The following is a 15682-nucleotide window of genomic DNA, read 5'->3' as shown; positions in this document are numbered from 1 at the left end:
TTTCCCTGGGTCATGCCCAGGTTGTGGGGGAAGGGCATAAGGAGCTACAGGTCATTGATGTCAGGATCCTGACATCAGCACCCTCATATGTCAATGGAGACCTCCAGGGCTGGGGCTCTTCCAGGGTCCCACATCCCAGCCTATGGAAGGCCAGAGCATCCAGAATGCCCTCCACTCCTGGAAATGTTTTCTTTGTAAGGGGACCATCTACACCCCAGCTCTAAGTTCTAGAGTTCAAATGGTGGCAATTTCAGGTGTCATTCAATAAACCAAATGGGGAAGGCCAGGTGTAGTGGTCACACCTGTAATCCTAGCACCTTGGGAGGCTGAGTTGGGAGGATCGCTTAGCCCAGGAGTTCGAGACCAGCCTGGGCAACATGATGAAGCCCAGTCTCTACAAAAATATGTGGGAGAATCACCTGAGCCCAGGAAGTTGAGGCTGCAGTGAGCCGCGACTGTGCCACTGCACTCCAGCCTGGGTGAGAGAGTGAGACCTTGTCGCAATCAGTAAACTAAATGGGGAAATACATTTTGTTTAAGGAGCACTGGCTATTAATCAGACATCACAGAGAGGGTACAGGCCCCTCTCTACCACCAGCTCTCTGTGAGGTTTTCATCAAATCCACCCCCAACTCAGTTTCCTCATCTGAAAACTGGGGTGCCAGACATGTTGCCTGAAGTTCTTTGTGGGAGGGGGCTACCTGGCTGCCCTGGCAGCAGCTCCATAGAGTAGGTCTCCCAGGGCCACAGCCCAAACACTTCTCTCCCCTGCAACCCCCAGGTTATGAGGGAGCCTAATTATTATTTACTGCTGGGTGGATGGGCCAGCTCCTCCTGCAGCCAGCTCTGACCCTGAAACCACTGTGACGTGGGCCCCTCCCTGAGAGTCTACCAGCATCTGGGTTGCTCCACAGTGAGTAGACAGGGAAGGAGTTGTGGAAGCCACAGGAAAGATTTAGACTCGCTTTTTATGGAGCTTGGAGAACCACAGGCTTGAGAACAAAGGACTCTCAGAATCACAGGCTTTATAAAATCCTGGCATCTCAACTGAACCCATGGAGTCAGCACTGGAATCCCTGAGCTCAGGGACCTCAGAGACCATCTTGTTGAACTTCACATGGTACAGCTGGGCAAGTGGGCCCAGAGAATGTGTGCACCTCATTGTAGGTACACAGCACAAGGTCCCAGTAAACTGGGACGAGCTGTGATGGGGACCTGGAGGCAGGGGTACAGGTGCCATGGCCCAGCCAGGCCTTGCCTGGGGTGGGGATCCTGGGCCACAGGATCAAAGCCACCACAGTGTGGCTGTTTGCAGGGGTCTGAGTAGATGACTGCCTCGGAGTCATGGACCAAAGGTAGTGGGTGCCACTCTGCTTGCTGGCTGTGCTAGAATTCCAAAAGGAAGTACATACAGTAGAAGCCTGGAGGAACGGGAGGCTCAGACTTAAATTTCAATGCTCCAGGCCAGGCGCAGGGGCTCACGCCTGTAATCTCAGCACTTTGAGAGGCTGAGGTGGGCGGATCACCTGAGGTCAGGAGTTCGAAACCAGCCTGGCCAACATGGTGAAACCCCATCTCCACTAAAAATACAAAGAAAAAAAAATTAGCCAGGTGCGGTGGTGGGCGCCTATAATCCTATCTGTTTGGGAGGCTGAGGCAGGAGAACCGCTTGAACCTGGGAGGTGGAGGTTGCAGTGAGCCAAGATTGTGCCATTGCACAAATCAATGCTCCACCCTAGGCTAACTCCCAGCGGGCCAAGTCCTAACCCTAAGAAGGTGGGCTGCTGTCCTGTGTTTGTGTCTTAGCTCCAGGGGAGGGTGGGCTCAGTCTGAGGAGAAACTGAGGCTAGGAGGCCAGGATGGGGCTCAGCCTGGGGCCAGGCCAGAAGCTGAGCTGGGGCTGTCTGGGTCTGAGGACCAGGTTCAACCTGTATTTAGGTCCAGACCCTGGCCTGGGTCTAGAATCCCACTGGGGTGGAGGTGTCAAGTCTTTGGTGACTGCCTCACTGGCTCCCTCATGGGAGGCCCAGCACTTTCAGTTCCATCCATCCCAGGTTCTGTTGCCCACCTGACTGGTGCTCAGGGAGGCAGGTGTGGGGTATTCTTGGTCCCATGGTGAGTCTGAGAGAGGAACCCAGAGCCATGAACTGCAGACAGTGGGGCTGGTGGGGACCCTGGGGACTGTCAGGGTGAGACTTGCAGTCCAGTTACCCTCTGGGCCCAGAACACGAGCAGGTCAAGAGCTAGGGAGTGCGAGCCAAGCCCCCGGGGGCAGGTGGCTTGCTGAAGCATCTGAGGTTAAGGAGCCCAGAGAAGAGAAATCTAGGGGAAAATGGAAGAATATACACTTTGGTGTCACATAGATAGTGGTTAAGTCCCAGTTCTGCCGTTGCCAGGCTGTGTGACCTTAGGCAAGTGACTTCACCTCTCTGAGAACTCTCCCATCCAAGCGTGTTATGAGGATCTGCTGAGACCTCATATCGGGGGCACCAGCTTCTTCCAGGCCGCTGGGCTCAGGAGCTCTCTCTCCTCTCCCTTCCCTTGGTGCAGTGTTTGCCCTGGGCAGCAGGGGCTCTGCCCGATTTATCCCTGATGCCTGCTCACTATCTCCCTCCCCAGTCCAGCCCAGCAAACTACCTCTGACCCAGCTTGGGATGCAGCAAACTATCTCTGACCCAGCTTGGGATGCCGGCTCACTTGCCTTTGCCAGGCAGGACTCCTCATTGGCTATAATTGGGCCTAAAATAGACTTCCCCTTGCCGCTTCCTGCAACCTGGCCTGTGGCTTAAGGTCTGTGAGGACACAGACTTGGTGTTTGGCAGGCATGCAGAAGATGTGAAGGGCTCACAGAGGTCATCCAGGTCTACGGAAGGACAGACACTTGCCTGGCATCACACAGTGCCGAGAGGCCGGGCTGGAGCTTGAGTTCAGGCCCTGGGGTCCCCCATCCCCTCCCCAGGCCCTGCCCAGAAGGTTTAAGGTAAGGCCTTAGCCAGACTTGCTTCCTCCAAGCCCTCTGGACCAGCCCAGTGCTGAGGCTGGTTTGAGGTGTGTAACGGGGACCCTGGAGGCCAGCTCCTCTAGCCTTCTGCCTCCCCTGGCTTTAAGGGTAATTTCCTGGCTTTTCTGACCACAGGAAACCTTCCTGCCTGGGCTCTCCTCCCCAGCTACCCCCAGCCTCAATGTTGCCTTTCTGTGTGACCTCAGATAAGTCCCTGTCACTCTCTGTGCCTCATCTTTTCCATAAGATAGATGGTCTAGCTAAACCCTGCCCCCTGTCCCTAACCCAAGGGACCACCTGGAGAACTCCCTTGAAGAGGAGATGGCCTCTGGCTTTGACTCTCCTCACTCATCTGGGATCTGGATCCCCTTCCCAGGGCTGGTCTAAGGAACATTAGTCCAGCCTCATGAGTGACTACATGTGACTCTGGGTGCTCAGGCTGTCTCTCCTGTCCTCCAGCCACACCAGGCCGGCCCTCCTCTTCCATGAGATACAGAGACCTGAGCAGACAGATTCCAGGTTCTATCAGTTAGTGGGGAGGTGACCTTGAGGAAGGCATCTAACCTCTCTGAACCTCAGTTTCCTCATCTGAAAAGGAGGGTAATAATGGTATCAACCTCCCAGGACCATTGTGGGGATTCGAGATGATCCATGCTCCTGGCTTGCAGCAAACACTAAGTGGAAGCTGGGTTTATTGTTTCGTGGCATTCAAGACCTAGAGTTGGTTCTCACCTGAATTCTCCAGATTTAATTCAACAAATATTTACTGAGCATCTACTGTGTGTCATGCACTGTGGCAGGCCTGGGGATGGAACAAAGAACAAAATCCCACGCTCATGGAGCTCCCAATCTAGGCTCCCCTGCCTTTTCCTCTTTCCCCATCCACTTGGGCCTGCACCAGGCTCCTCTACCCCTCCTTGCCTTGCCTTGGTTTGAGCTGTTCCTTTTTTTTTTTTTTTTTTTTTTGAGACAGAGTCTCCCTCTGTCACCCAGGCTGGAGAGTGCTGTGTAATCTCGGCTCACTGCAACCTTGGTCTCCTGGGTTAAAGCAATTCTCCGCCTCAGCCTCCCAAGTCGCTATGACCACAGGTGCATGCCACCACACCTGGCTAACTTTTGTATTTTTTGTAGAGATGGGGTTTCTCCATGTTGGCCAGGCTGCTGTTCCCTCTTAACATCAAACCCAAGCCCCACTTTCCCCCACGCAGTGGCTAACCATAGTCATTCCCTTTAAAGCAGTAGTTCTCTACCTTGGCTGGTGAAGCTAGATCATGGTGTCAGAAGCCAGGGTGGTGGTTACCCTTGGAGGGTAGACCAGAAGGAGGTCTAAGGGGAGCTTCTGGGGTGATGAGATTTTCTGTTCCTTGACCTGGGTGTGTTCACTTTATGAATACCCATCACGCTGGGTCCTTTTTTAGGTCCTTTTTTGTATAAATGTTATACTTCAACTAAAGGTTTCTAAAAAACATATAGACACCTGGGTCCCACCCTCAAAGTTCAGATTTAATTGGTTTGGAATTGGCCTGGGCCCTCATGATTATAATGTGCATCCCAGGCTGAGAACCACTGCTTCAGAGGAGCTAATCCTTCCAGGAGCCTCCCCTGGGCCGGGAGCCTGGGGTCTGATGCTCATTCCAGGGCCTCCCTGCCCACAGCTGATGGGGTCCGGGCTGTCCACAGGCTGGCCAGTGCCCTGGAATGTGGCCCTCTAAGTAACAGTGGGCTGGGCCAAGCCCATTCTTACTGAGGCACTTGAGTGGGGGAAGTGGTGAGGATCTGGCCTTGGGTATCTTGTGCTAAAACTGAAGTCTGCCCAGGGTTCTCCGAGTGGAGGAGGCAGAGGCCCTGAGGCAGCAGAAGCTGGAAAGCAGTGGAACAGCAACTAACTGGCAGTGTGGGAGGCACTGGCGACTCAAGTGGAGAGACCAGATGTCCTGAGATGCAGCTCTGATGTCTGGGCCACAGTGCCCTGTGACAGCTCCTTGCTGCCAGTTCACATCTTCACTAATAAGCACCCTTCTAGTTCACAAGCACAATGAATCTCTTTCTTGCAATCCAAAGACCTCTGCAAGCCAAGCAGCAGTCCTGTTCGGGAAGGGATCATCAGCCTCATTTCACACGTGAGGAAATGGAGGCTCAGAGGGGATACAACTTGCCCAAAGGCACATAGCTAGTTAGCGGCAAAGTCAAGATCTCAAACAAGGTCTGTCCAGCTTCAAAGCCTGTCTTCCTTCTAATGCTTTGTTTCGTTATAAATTCCACATGAATGATGCCTCCTACTCCATAATACATCTGTGCTTATTAACAGAATCCCTTCCTCCCCAGATAGCCCCAGTAAAACGATGCTGCAGGGAGACGGTCCATGCCCGTCCTGTGGTGTTGAGGACCCAGCAGACCCCTGAGAGGTGTGCTGCCAGTTTGCAGAGCATGAGCTTGCATGCCCCTTCAGGGGCTGACTCAAAAGTCAGTCATTTAGGCTGGAAACGTTCACGCGTGTAGCAGAGCTGAGGCATGACATGCCTTCTAGTGATGGCCACCTTTAGTTCTGCAGGTGCACTCTGGTGTGGAGGGCTCTCTGTCCTTGCACAGAATAGCCCCATGTTGCTGGGCCTATGCGTTCTTGTGTCTGATTTAATGACAGACCTCTTCAGACCAGAAATCAGACAGATTTGGATTCTACCCCTGCTCCAAAGACTTCAGAGGGGTTGGAGCAGGGCCTTGGCCTTCATCAGGGTTCTCCAGCTGAGGCTTTGCTGGAAACATTGTTTCCTGGAGGAGCCGTAGACAGGCTCAACAGGGGTCCTGGCTCTTTACCTGGAGCATGTCAGCTTCAGATTCCCAAGCTCCATCCAGGCCCACTGACTCAAGCTCTCGATTAATACGTGAATAAGTTATGTATCATGTTTCCACATTTCCATGTCGTCCGCAAGGGATTCTACCATGTAACCCTGGTTACAAAGCACTGAACGGGCGCAACCCCTTTATTTTCCTGAGGAGGAAACTGCAGCCCAGACACCTGCCCAGGGTAACACAGCGAATCGTGGCAACCTCGCCGTCCAGCACTCTTCTGGGTCTCCAAGGCCTCCCTTCTTCCCAAGTGTGTGGATGTCGGAAGGCCCACGTGGCCAGGGAGACTGAGCCCTGAGGTTGCTGATAGGAGGCCACTGTGGCCACCAATGCAGTCATCTGGTGTTTCTATTTATTGACTCTTTAAACTTCATCATCCAAAGAGAGTTAGTACATGACTGTTTGGTAGCAAGAGAAACATAATCTAAGACCGCAATGACCCACCCACCCCAAACAAAACCAAAACCAAACAGAACAAAACAAACCCATCTGAAACCAAACCTTTGGAGTTTTAGCTGAAGAAGAGAGGGGGCTGAGGGTCAGAGTGGCTCCCTGCAGTCCAGGGGGTCAGGCAGAGGCTGCTCTCAAGTGGGAGCCTTCTCTGTTGAAGAGGCTACATTCAGCCCCTCAGCTTTGGGGGGTCCTTCCTGAAGGAGCTTCCCTTGGCAGAAGGGGTATGGAGACGGATTCAGTGGTCAGAGTGAGGGGCTCCTAGGTCTGCCCTCCAAGGTGACCATATGTGCCAGTGCATGAGACACAGGGAAGCAGGGCCAAGGACTGGGGGCGACTGTGAGGAGGTCACGGGCCCATTTCTCCTACCTGAGAGAAAGCCCTGTCCAAGGCCCCATCAGTGTTCCCAAATTAGGGAACCACTAAAGGCACCACCAAAAAACTGGGAAATGACAAAGCCTGACAGGTCCCCAGATGGCAACCACTGCCCCCTAATAGGCAGCATCTTGATCTAGAGGACTGAGGGCAGCCCCATCAGTCTGGGGTCCTGGAAAGTTTATGTCAACGGGCAATGTTTACGGCCTTGGACATGCAGTGTGCGTACGTGTGTGTCTGTATGAATGGAATAGGGCTCAGCGGCGCATGGGTCCCTCCAGGAAGGCTTGGTTAGAGTCCCAGGGTGGTCCCCAGGGCAGGAATAGGTTTCTTTTCCTCATGTCATTTCCTCACCATCACCCCCACCCCAGGTGACCAGGTCACTGCATAAATAAGTGCTTGGGAAGGTACACATCTAAAAAGGAACATAAATACTGTACATGGGGAATTCCCCAGCCTTCCTGCTGCCCTCCAGAAAACCCTCCAAATATTGCACATGGCCCTCCCCAGCCCCGTGGGGTCCAGACCCAGCTGTGTCTTTGGTAGAAGCTCCAGGGTCAGAGGTCCCGGTCAGCCCACATGTCCCCGACCCGATCATGACTGGAAGCACTGGGGCAGCCAGAGGGTCGGGAGAAGCCGTGGCCTGGCTGGCCAGTGGGTGTTCCATCAGGAATGCTTCCGCGAAGACAAGGCAGAGCCCACGCAGGCACATGTGTGCCCCTGGCCGGACACTCCTGGTCAAAGTCTGCGTGTGGGCTAGGGAGAGGCAAGCAGGCTGAGGGCAGGTGGGCGGGCAAGTCCTGGGCCACGGCAGACACGGTCACACCCTCCACAGGAGGAGGTGGTTTGTGCTGTCGTCTCGACCCACAGTCTCACTGCTGCTGCCGCCCCCACTGCTGAGCCGGAAGTCCTCATAGCCATCACCTCCACTGATAACCAGCATTTTAGGCCTGGCCGGGGCAGGGCCTCGGTGCCGAGGGGAGTCCCGGTGCTCCAGTGATGGCAGCTTCTCGGGGCCTGGGGGCAGAGGGGAGGATCTGTCAGCCTGGGGGTGAATGGAGGCCTCACTGTCCCATCGGGGCCTGAATTCCCACACCCCAGAAGATAGGAAGGAAGATGTGCACACTTCCTATGGGGGAATGCCACTTTCTGTTAGCTAGAAACTTATTTAAAAAGAAATGCCCACTTCTTGGCAGCCAGACTTCTTATGTCCCATCTGTAATCTCTAGTCAGGAGTCACATAACTTCCCAAGGTGACGCCACTTCTGATTTTTTTCTTTTTACAATGTAAGTGGCCTGTAAGATGCCACTTTCTCTCTCTCTTGATTACTGCACGCAATGTCCTTGCATTAAATAAGCCTCCTACTTCCAACAGCCCTTTCCCAGGTAGCGTAAGTCTTCTGTGAACCCAGACAACTCCTGACCCGAGGCTTTATTGCTTCCTGATTTCCACGGCCACTTCCTCTTGGGAATATCATTTCTTGTCCTGCCAAAGCAAAACCTTTCTGATTGTGACCTCCTGATGTACCTCATTTCCTGCTGTTTCACTTTTTTTTTTTTGAGACAGAATTTCGCTCTTGTCGCCCGGGCTGGAGTGCAATGGCACACACTCTTGGCTCACTGCAACCTCCGCCTCCCTGGTTCAAGTGATTCTCCTGCTTCAGCCTCCCGAGTAGCTGGGATTACAGGCGCCCACCACCACACCCAGCTAGTTTTTGTATTTTTAGTAGAGATGGGATTTCACCATGTTGGCCAGGCTGGTCTCGAACTCCTGACCTCAGGTGATCCACCCCCTTCAACCTCTCAAAGTGCTGGGATTACAGGTGTCAGCCACCACGCCCGGCTGTATTTTTATTTTTATTTTTTTTTGAGACAGGGTCTCGCTCTGTTACCCAGGCTGGAGTGCAGTGGTGCAATCTCTGCTGACTGCAGCCTCGACTTCCCTGGGCTCAAGTGAGTCTCCCACCTCAGCTCAGCCTCCTGAACAGCTGGAACCACAGGTGTGTGCCACCACACCTGGGTAATTTTTGTATTTTTTGTAGAGATGGTGTCTCACCATGTTGCCCAGGCTGGTCTTGAACTCCTGGGCTCAAGCGATCCTCCCACCTCATCTTCCCAAATTGCTGGGATTACAGGTGTGAGCCACCGCGCCTGGCACCCTGCTGTTTCACTTTCTAATTCTCAGTCCATTTTCTGTGCCAGTGCCATTCTATGTTGTTTCCTGTTGCTATTTCTATTTCCTGCTCTGTGCATCACTTCCTGATTCCACTTCCTGTCCTATATATAATTTCTAGTTCTGTGCTATTTCCTGGTGCATATAGGAAATATATATAACAGGACATATTTCCTATATACATATTCTATTTGTGACATATTCTACCTCTTAGGTTATAGTTCCCTCCCTGTCTCCCATGACATTTTTCTGGACAGAACTTTATATACACACAACACATGCAGGTGCGCGCGCGCGTGCGCGCGCACACACACACACTCACACACACACACACACACACACTATCCTAGATTTCATTTGGGGACTTCCGTAGCCTATTTCCTGTCATATATGCCACCTCCAGCTCTGTGTGACACTTTTCCTCCCTCTTGAAAGCTCTTCTGGCAGGATAGTGGGGAGTCCTAAACCAAATGTCCATGATCCCTGGCTTGGGGTATGATGCACTGACCCACCTGTGTCTGGGGGAGGTGGTGGGGTTGGGCAGAGCAGGTTGAAGCCATCTGGCAGCTGGACTGCAGCCAAGAAGCGGACGTGGCCGGTGTGTCCCTGGCCAAGGCCTGTGGGACTGAGTGGTGCCCGTGGGCAGCTGACAGTACCGGGCGAGGTGGGCATGGTGAGGACGACACCAGCACTGGTGCCCACCCACAGCAGCTCCTCACACACCAGCAGCGCTGTGATTCGCAGACAGGCAGCCTTGTGCTGCCGGATGATGGCATCCGAGCCTGGGGTGGGAGACAGACCACAGCTGGGGCTGAATTCTGGCCCTGGCTCAGCCGCCTCTACGATCGGGCAGAAAGGCTCCAAGGAGGGTGCTGTGGTAGTTTGAGGTCAGTACCTGCCAGCATCCTGTGCACGGGAGGGGTGACGTCTACTTCTGCCAGCTGCTCAAAGGTGTCTGGATGGTAGAGACACACGTGGGCACTACCTTTCAACGTCACCCACACACCCAGGCTGGAGTCCACCATGCAAGCCACGCTGCGGCTTGAATCCTGACCCACGTAAAACATGTGCTGGGGAAGGCAGGGAAGAAGATGGGTCATTGGCAGGCCTGCCTCCCTTGGCCCACCCTAGCCTGGAGCTTCACCAGTGTCCATCCCTTACAACTCACACTAGCGTTGGTCCCTGGTCTGATTAACCTTTCAAAGCTTGGTTTCACCAGCACCTCCCAACTTAGTTCTCAGGAATTACAATGGAGGTGCTTTTTCCTCATTAAACTTGAGTGATCTAAGGATCAGAGAACTTCAGTGCTTAAAGGGTTCTAAAATCAGTCACTGGCCTCCCCCTGGACAGGTGGGGAAGCTGAAGCCTAGAAGGGAAAGGTCACACAGCAAGTCAGTCACAGAGCTGGGGCCTGAACCCAGGGCTTTGGACTCCTACCCAGCCAACAATGGAATAAGTGAGAGAAATTAAGGGAACTCGTTGCCCCTGGATACTTCTGACATGGGTGCAAGTGACATGTGCAGCAATAAATGCCAGAGTCTAATGCTAATGGATGTTGACATCAGAAAGGACTCTTGTCCTATCCCCAAAGGACCCTAAAACCTGAGTTGAGAGATAGGGTGGGCAGGAGGATGAATAAGATTCCTAATGTATATGGGACATTTACTGTATTCCTCATCAGCTACAGAAGAAATGAGGATCAAAGGAGGACAGGGACTGGCCAGCGTCACTCTGTGGTCAGAGGAAGGCCCTAGCCCTCTGCTGGATGCTGCTTATGCCTCTACCATGGTCTCCATCTCCCTCTCACACGGACCTAGCTCATCCCATGGCACCAATTCCATTCCCCCACCCCCTGCTACCTCCAGCTGCAGCGTGTCAGGACTCAGGACAAGGACTCGGTTCTGGCAGCCACACCACAGCCGCCCACCCACAGACACCATCTTGGTGATAGGGCTCCCCTGGGCGCCCAAGGTCACTGATTTGAAGTTCTGGGGGTCCCAGAAATGGCCTGGAGTGGGGTAAAGAAAACAGGAAATTCACTCTAGTTCTAAATTTGAGCCTCAGTCTCCCCTGAAATGAGATGTTAACATTCCCCTTTATAAGCAAGGACACCAAGGCCCACAGAGGGCCTGGGAGTTGCCCAAAGCCACATCTCCAGGAGAGAGCCCCAACACCAATAAGGGGACAGGGGCAGGGTGTGGGGGAGGGCAGATACTCACCTGCTTCCCTTTGGTAGACCACAAGCTCTCCATTGGCCAGAGACACAAACACCTGGTTATTCAAATACCTGGGTAGAGAAAAGAGGAAGCAGTAAGGGAGTTCAGGCAGCCAAAGTGGGTCACCCAGGACCAGGGGAACCACAGATAGAGTGGGTATGGCTCCCTAGAGGCCATCTCTTCCCACCCCTTATTCTCCAAGTGGGGGTTGCCTGAGACTAAGAAAAGGGAGTGACTTGCCCGAGCTCACACAGTGTGTAAGAGGCACAGCTAGCCTAGGGCCAGGCCTCTGGCTTCCAGCCTCCACACACAGGAGGGACAGTAGAGCAGGGGGACCAGATGAACAGAAGGAGGCCTGCACATGTGGCCGAGAAGAGTCTAGACAGGAAGGGCCACCCTGGGGCCTTACAAGATGCAGGTCACAGAGGCCGCATGCTGGAGCTTCATGCTGTTCCTGCGGTCACGGATGCTGTCGGAGGACTGGTATACGTGGACACTGTGGATCGAGGTATGCACCTGGGACAAATGCTTGGGACACACCAGCCCCTGGAGTCATCCCTCCACCTCTTTGCCCATAGCACCACGTCTTCAATGCTGGGTGCCTGCCCAAGGTACTGCGGTCCCACTGCCTCCCTGGGATTGTCAGACCCACTGACATTCCTGGTCAGCAGTACCCCTGAGGTGTGACCCAAAGCCCTCCTGCCTTGGCTCCAGGGGACCACATGATTTCCAGAGCAGGGAACTCAGAGTTCTGGCACTGTGTCCCTAGTCCCTCCCCTGTCCCTACCAGCCATCCTCAGTGCCCAGCCACACGGAGCTCTGGTAGGCCTCAGGGTCGACACTCAGCAGGTCCTCAAGGCTGCCCCGGGTGAAGGAGCCGCGGCTGGAGCGGCGAAGGGCTCTCCCATCCATTGGGCTGGTGCCGCAGGGACCACCAGGCCCAAAGGAGCCAGACAGTGGCAGGAAGCCTGGCTCCTGCTCCTCCTCTGAGCTGGTGGTCTCTGCCGTGGCCTCCTTGGAACTCGGGGTCTCCTCATCTGAGGGAGACAAAGGTCTCTGTCTCCATCCCCCTCTGCCAGGCCTGGGACCTGATATCTTTCTAGGCCATGCATCCCTCCTGGCCATGCCCCTCCGGAGGGCCTCTCAAAGCTGTTCTTCCCCAGCCTGCTCCGGCCTGCTGCCCTGCTGCCCTGCTCACCGACAGCTCAGCACTACAGAATCCTTGATCTGACCTGGCCCCTCAGATCCAGTGGCCACACCGTGGGTCCCCACTCCACCAGCACCCCAGCTTCCTTAGCTGAGTGCTCCAGGGTCTTCATGATCCCGCCTGACTGTCCCATTGTCCTCTGGATCCTCAGTGTCACATCCTCTGCCCTCATTGCTCTGTGTGCTAACATTCTGAGGTCTGACGCCATGCCTTTGCCCTGCACTGGTCCCTCCTCTCCCCCTCCTCTGGGCAGTCCACCCTGCCTGCCAGCGCCAAGTTGGAGGAGATGGCCAAAGCTCACTGCCAAAGCTGGAGGAGATGGTGGACCGGCTGGCCTGGCTCTGCAGCGTCCCCGAGGGACTGGGCGAAGACTCATCGTCAGAGTCACTGTCAAAGGGCACCAGCTCTGGGCGGGGGTCACCCTCGGCGAGGCCCGGCGTCATCTCCAAGCCCGAGCCTGCAATGGAGATGTGAAGGCAGGGCTGCGGCCCCGGCTCCGCAAGCGTCGCGGCTTCCTCGTCCGCAGCGGCCTCGACGTCCAGCTCCGGCCCGGCGGGCTCCGGTGCCGTCTCTGGAGGACTCCTCAGCGACGGAGGAGGCTCCCTGCGAGAAGAGGGAGTGAGGATGACAGCAGCTACGAGCCAGGCGGGGCCCCAATGGCGGACACGCCCACCGACCCCGCCCACACTTGCCGGGCCCCGCCCACAACCACGCCGGGGCCGCCTCAGAGTGTGCTGGGACAGGGGTTGGGTCTCCCAGGCCCGCGGTGCCGCCCACCCCACCGCCCAGGCCTCACCGGTGGCAGCGAGGCTGCAGCCCAGGCACCGCCCCGATGCAGAGGATGCGGGCGGAACAGACGGCGATGCAGGCCTCCACGTCTGGCTCGGCACGCAGGCTCAGCAGGCACACCTGGCCCACGTAGCCGTCGCTGTTGCAGACCCACACCTCAGGCGAGGGCTCCGGGCAGCTGTTCAGGGTGGGAGCCGCGCAGGAGAACTGCAGGAGGCGCCAATGGACAGGAGAAGGTGAATGGAGGAACTGCTGCCAGCAATCCCCACTCCTGGGAAACCCCGGCAGAATGGAGGGAGGTAGGCCTGCATGGGTGTGTGTGGATGCCCTATACACCCCTCTACACACGCGTACACATACACGTGGCACAGGACCCTTTTGTCTTTTTTTCGATTGGTTCTTGCTTTGTCTCCCAGGCTGGGGTGCAGTGGTGGGTTCATGGCTCACTGCAGCTTTGACCTCCAGGGCTCAAGCAATCCTCCCACCTCAGCCTCCTGAGTAACTGGGACCACAGGGGCGCGCCACTAAACGTGGATAATTTTTGAATTTTTTGTAGAGATAGGGTCTTGCCTAGTCTGGTCTTGAACTTTTAGGTTCATGTGATCTTCCTAACTTGGCTCCACAAAGTATTGGAATTACAGACATAAGCCACTGCGCCTTGCCTATGTGACCCTCTACACATTAAATGCACTCATGCCTGTGGGATACAGGCATCATGCCTACATGTACACACACATATCCCCAGATATAATCATGGATACATGCATAGAAAAAATGTGATGTTGGTAACCTCTGTACATATGTATGCAACCTCATACAAGCACATAAATGAAGCTACTTCCCATCATTCATATAGCCTTTGTTCACACGCACAGATACAGATATGCACGAAGCATACCCATATACATGTATACATGTAATACATATGCCGCACCCACACACATGTACAGAGAGCTGAATTCTCCAAGACATAAGGAGCAATAGCAATGTTCAAGGCATATACACAATGTCGTACACAAAACAAAAATTCATGAACACCTGCTGGCTTTGAAAATATGCACCCACGTGACCCAGATGCAGACATACCTGCATGCCACTGCGGGTTTTCATGATGGGGATGGCCTTCAGGAACTCAGGGTCTAGACAGCTTTTGCTGGATGCTGTAGTGGAGATAGACAGACAAAGACCCTGCTTAGCATAGCATCCATCTCACCCTGGTCCTTCCCCTGCCCCATTCCCCTTCCTCCCCTGCCCCTCAGGGTCTCTCTAGGGGAAGACCTGATCCCAGCCACATTAGAATAAGGCAGTTGCTCCTGGCCTCAATCTTTTCCCATGTGTATTGTCTAGGGGTTTGACCCAGAGGTCTCTATGGATCTTCTAAGCCATGAACCCTGATCAATAGCTTTCCCTGATCCAGCCCTGCTCAGAGTGTGTGTAGGGAGGTTATGGGGAGGGTCTTGGCTATCGGTGCCACTATGGGGCAGGTCCAGCAGACAGTGAGACCCTATCCATGGAATCCCCTCCCTGCCAGGGAGGCCATAGCTATTATTCAGTGTGATGTTTCACTGCAGAAGCCCCCCTCCCCACCAGGTGGAGCCGGAGCACAGGGCACTGTGGTTCTGGCTCCTGAAGTCACAGACAGCTATGAGATGCCTCTGGCTCCTGCCTGGAAGCTCTAGGAGGAGAGGGCCAGCATGTGCCTTGGCTTACCCAGCTTCCTCTTGGCCTCATCGAAGGCCTGTTCAAAACCAAGGCGGGCGTCAGGGTGAGGGAACTCAAAGATGTAGGAGTCGGTGCCCTCGGGCCGAGTGGCGCACAGCTCCAGCTTGGTTGGCGGGAAGGAAAGTGCGTAGCACAGCGCCTGCTTCTCCGACAGGTCCCGGTGCATGGCAGCTGAGAGGTCCCGCAGTGCATCGTCCAGGCTCTGTGGGGAAGAGGGCCCAGGCCTCAGGCCCCAGCATCTCACTAGAGCCTGCGCCTGCCCTTAATGTGTGGGGACCTGCCTCTCTCCTCAGACAGCAAGTGGGACTGTCTCCTCCCTCAGACCTGGATTCCTTTGATAGATGGGGGATGGGGCCTCTGTCACCCTCCAATGGGGATGCAGCTATGTCTCCACCCTCAGACCTAGAACATGTTACTGCCCCCATATGCAGGGAGGCTGCCAATTTTTGCCTTCAGATGAGGGAAAGGGATGTCTCTTCCCTCAGGCAAATGTCAGGGCTGTCTATCTCTCAGATAGGGTCAAAAGCCTCCCACCCCCTGGCTCCCCAGTGTCAGGCAGAGGGCACAGACCTGGTGGGGGAAACCAAGGCTCTCAGAGAGCTTGCTCATTTGGCCCAGGGTGGTGAGGTCCTCATCAAGGCGGCTGATGGCCTTCTGGATGTTCTCCCGATTGGTGGCTTGGGATGCCCCTAGAGGGGAAAGAGGAAGGCCGTGGACTGATACACAGACAGACAAGGTCAGGCTGGGACAGACTCTCCTTCCCTCACTGCATAGCCTGCAGCTGGGCCTGGGGAGAGACCTGACAAACTGAGAGCATAGAAACCCCAAGCTCTTGGGAAAAAAGTTAACAGGCAGCTCCCAGAGGAACCCCAGCCCTGTGAGCTGGGGACTGGGCCTGATTC

At 54.9% G+C, this 15682-nt stretch overlaps 1 protein-coding gene across 1 annotated transcript in view; it reads right to left on the bottom strand.

Annotated features, from left to right (window-relative positions):
• Positions 1-6178: 6178 nt before the first annotated feature.
• ARHGEF17 (Rho guanine nucleotide exchange factor 17) overlaps positions 6179-15682 on the bottom strand; it is a 61242-nt gene continuing 51738 nt past the window's right edge. Inside the window, exons 10-21 of the mRNA XM_024255090.3 lie at positions 15351-15469; positions 14769-14982; positions 14145-14218; positions 13066-13265; positions 12571-12872; positions 11850-12099; positions 11472-11558; positions 11066-11133; positions 10706-10854; positions 9742-9916; positions 9359-9628; positions 6179-7690 (exon numbers count right to left, since the gene is read on the bottom strand). Of these exons, the coding sequence (XP_024110858.1) occupies positions 7494-7690; positions 9359-9628; positions 9742-9916; positions 10706-10854; positions 11066-11133; positions 11472-11558; positions 11850-12099; positions 12571-12872; positions 13066-13265; positions 14145-14218; positions 14769-14982; positions 15351-15469 (2105 nt within the window). The 3' untranslated portion in view covers positions 6179-7493. The remainder of the gene's footprint in view (positions 7691-9358; positions 9629-9741; positions 9917-10705; positions 10855-11065; positions 11134-11471; positions 11559-11849; positions 12100-12570; positions 12873-13065; positions 13266-14144; positions 14219-14768; positions 14983-15350; positions 15470-15682) is intronic.

This window comes from Pongo abelii, chromosome 9, assembly GCF_028885655.2.
Source record: "Pongo abelii isolate AG06213 chromosome 9, NHGRI_mPonAbe1-v2.0_pri, whole genome shotgun sequence".
NCBI lineage: Eukaryota > Metazoa > Chordata > Mammalia > Primates > Hominidae > Pongo > Pongo abelii.
The sequence above is the reverse complement of the archived record's forward strand: the minus strand, read 5'-3'. Positions and strand labels throughout refer to the sequence as shown.